Source organism: Apis dorsata, unplaced genomic scaffold, assembly GCF_000469605.1.
Source record: "Apis dorsata unplaced genomic scaffold, Apis dorsata 1.3 scaffold_73, whole genome shotgun sequence".
In the NCBI taxonomy this organism is placed as follows: domain Eukaryota; kingdom Metazoa; phylum Arthropoda; class Insecta; order Hymenoptera; family Apidae; genus Apis; species Apis dorsata.
In genome coordinates this window covers 2,210,843-2,213,113 of record NW_006263371.1, presented here as the reverse complement: position 1 = coordinate 2,213,113, position 2,271 = coordinate 2,210,843, and the positions used below count along the sequence as shown (strand labels likewise).

The 2,271-nt window shown below is 41.7% G+C and overlaps 1 protein-coding gene across 1 annotated transcript; it reads right to left on the bottom strand.

Annotated features, from left to right (window-relative positions):
- Window positions 1-18: 18 nt before the first annotated feature.
- Window positions 19-1,565, bottom strand: LOC102678381 (the record flags this gene model as incomplete). Its single annotated transcript, XM_006610358.1, has 2 exons — window positions 773-1,565; window positions 19-635 (listed from the first exon to the last, which is right to left on the bottom strand). Coding segments are annotated over exons 1-2 (1,410 nt in total), but the record flags the coding sequence as incomplete, so codon positions are not given.
- Window positions 1,566-2,271: the final 706 nt, after the last annotated feature.

The following is a 2,271-nucleotide window of genomic DNA, read 5'->3' as shown; positions in this document are numbered from 1 at the left end:
AACTATCTCTGGCTTCACTTCCACCTCATCTTCAACTATCTCTGGCTTCACTTCCACCTCATCCTCAACTATTTCCGGGACCGCTAAAACATCCTTCTCCACTATATCCACCTCAGTTATAATTTCTTTCTCTTCGATTTCCGCATAATCTTCGACCCCTACCAATTCCTCTTTTATATCTACTTTAACCTCTACGTCTATGTCAAGCACATCGGCAAAGTCCTCCTCTTTGCCCACCAAAGCCTCTATCTTGGTCACGCTAAGGTACTTCTCCAATTCACCCCTGCAGGTGGACAGTCTCGATCTGAGCTTCTCTATCACATCTTCCAACTCGACAATGCGATCTGCCATCTGTTGATTTGCCGCCGTCTTCATTTCTAATTGCTCCTGCAAACTGCTTATGGTACTTGCAACATCGCTGTCCAATTTACACCAAAGATCGTCCGCTTGTTGGAGCGTTCTCATATAGGCGTCCTCCCTATTCTCCAATTCGGCGATTTGTCTCTTCATGTACAATTCAGTCTCGGCCAATTCCTGAAGCTTTTCTAAACACTCGATATCGGTCGATTTAATCGACGTGTTGCTAGGCAATTTCTTTAACCACTTCTTTTTGCACTCTATTACCCCGCACTCGCCTGCACGCCAATAAATAAATTAGAGACCGATCCGATCCTCGATCACGAGATCCACATTTCATTCACATATAATTTCTTAAAACGTTTACAATTACAAACGAATCGAGTTTCGAGGTTTAAACATTTATTCAACTAACCAGCCTCGCACGAGCGATCGTCCTCGTCCTCCACCTTGTAAGCCTCTTTCAATTTCTGGGCCTCGACAGTTAGCTTCTCGATCTTTCCCTTCATCTCTTCCTGAAGGATCTTAACCTCCCCCAACCTCCTCATCTTGTCCTCCAACAGAGCCTCCTTCTCGGTCCAAAGATTCTTAGCCTCGTCCATCCTCCTCTGAGCCTCCTTCCTTTCCGCCTCGACCTCCCTCACTCTGCAATCGAAATGTCGGCTGGGCGTCTTCGGACAATACACCTCCCCCGAAGCTGGGCCTTGGAACTGCTTCTCCATGATACGCTGGAGATTAGGCACACACGTCCCTTGAGCCATCCTCCAGATATTCCACACCATCACGGCCGGCATGGAGCATTCCAAGATGTTCAATCGATGCTTCAGATCCCCCTGTTGCTTCTCCAATTCTTCGTTCTTCAGCTCACGATTTATTATCATCTCTTTGAACTTGCGCTGGCATTTTCGATACGTCTTCCCGGATTTTGGATTTTGTTTTTGGGACCCGTCCTTGCCCAACTGGCCCAGAGACGTGGACTTTTTGAAGTCCTCCTGGTTCTTCGATCCTTGGGTATCGTGCTCGTCCGTCCCATCAGAGAATGGATTTTCTTTCGGATTCGATTGAATGGACGTGTCTTGGGTCGGAATTGAACTTGTGTATTCGAGATTGCTCCTCGGCGCGGACGAGGGCTCGGATATTTTAGAAGCGTCAGAATCATCCTCCATCGTATCCTCGCCCACGTCCCATTCATTTATTTCTTCGTCCATGATACTCGTCCTTTTGCTTTAATCGCTTCTAGTTTCTGCTTGAATCACGGTTTCACCTGCTTTCAACAGTTTTTTAATCGAAGTAGTTGATTTTTAGTTGTAAAAGGAGTAAAGGAAAAAGAAGGAATGTACGAGTAATTTATAGTTGAAAGCAGAAATTGTTTTTTGAGATTCTGGGGGTAAAGGTGTTGGAATGAAAATCAAATTGAGATTCTGATGAAAGATATGTCAATTTAAATTGTTATTGTTATATATTATTAAATATAATTATTATTTCAATGTAATAAACCTGTTTGCAATTTAATTATTGTCATAATATTTCCATACGAACGAATTTCAAATAATAAGGAATAAATGATTCTAATGAAGATTTTTTCTTTGATAAAATTTACCTAACCGATGGATTTATTTGTAAATTTTGTCAAAAGTGCGCATTATTCCAGAAAGAAAATAGTTTTATTTGCGATTCTACTTGGTTAAAGTGAGTCATATCTTTGTCAAAAATACTGATTTAATTTTGGAGCTCGTCCAAATGCGGTTAACGTTGATATATTTCAGATACCCATTACTGTAGATTCAACAGATTTCGTTGGAAATCACGATTGATTTCCGTTTACTCCATTAATTTCATAATTTCGTTTGAACGTAGCCACGATGATATCGAGTATCGAGAAATTTTCTATCGATCGATCACTTTCCATCTTCT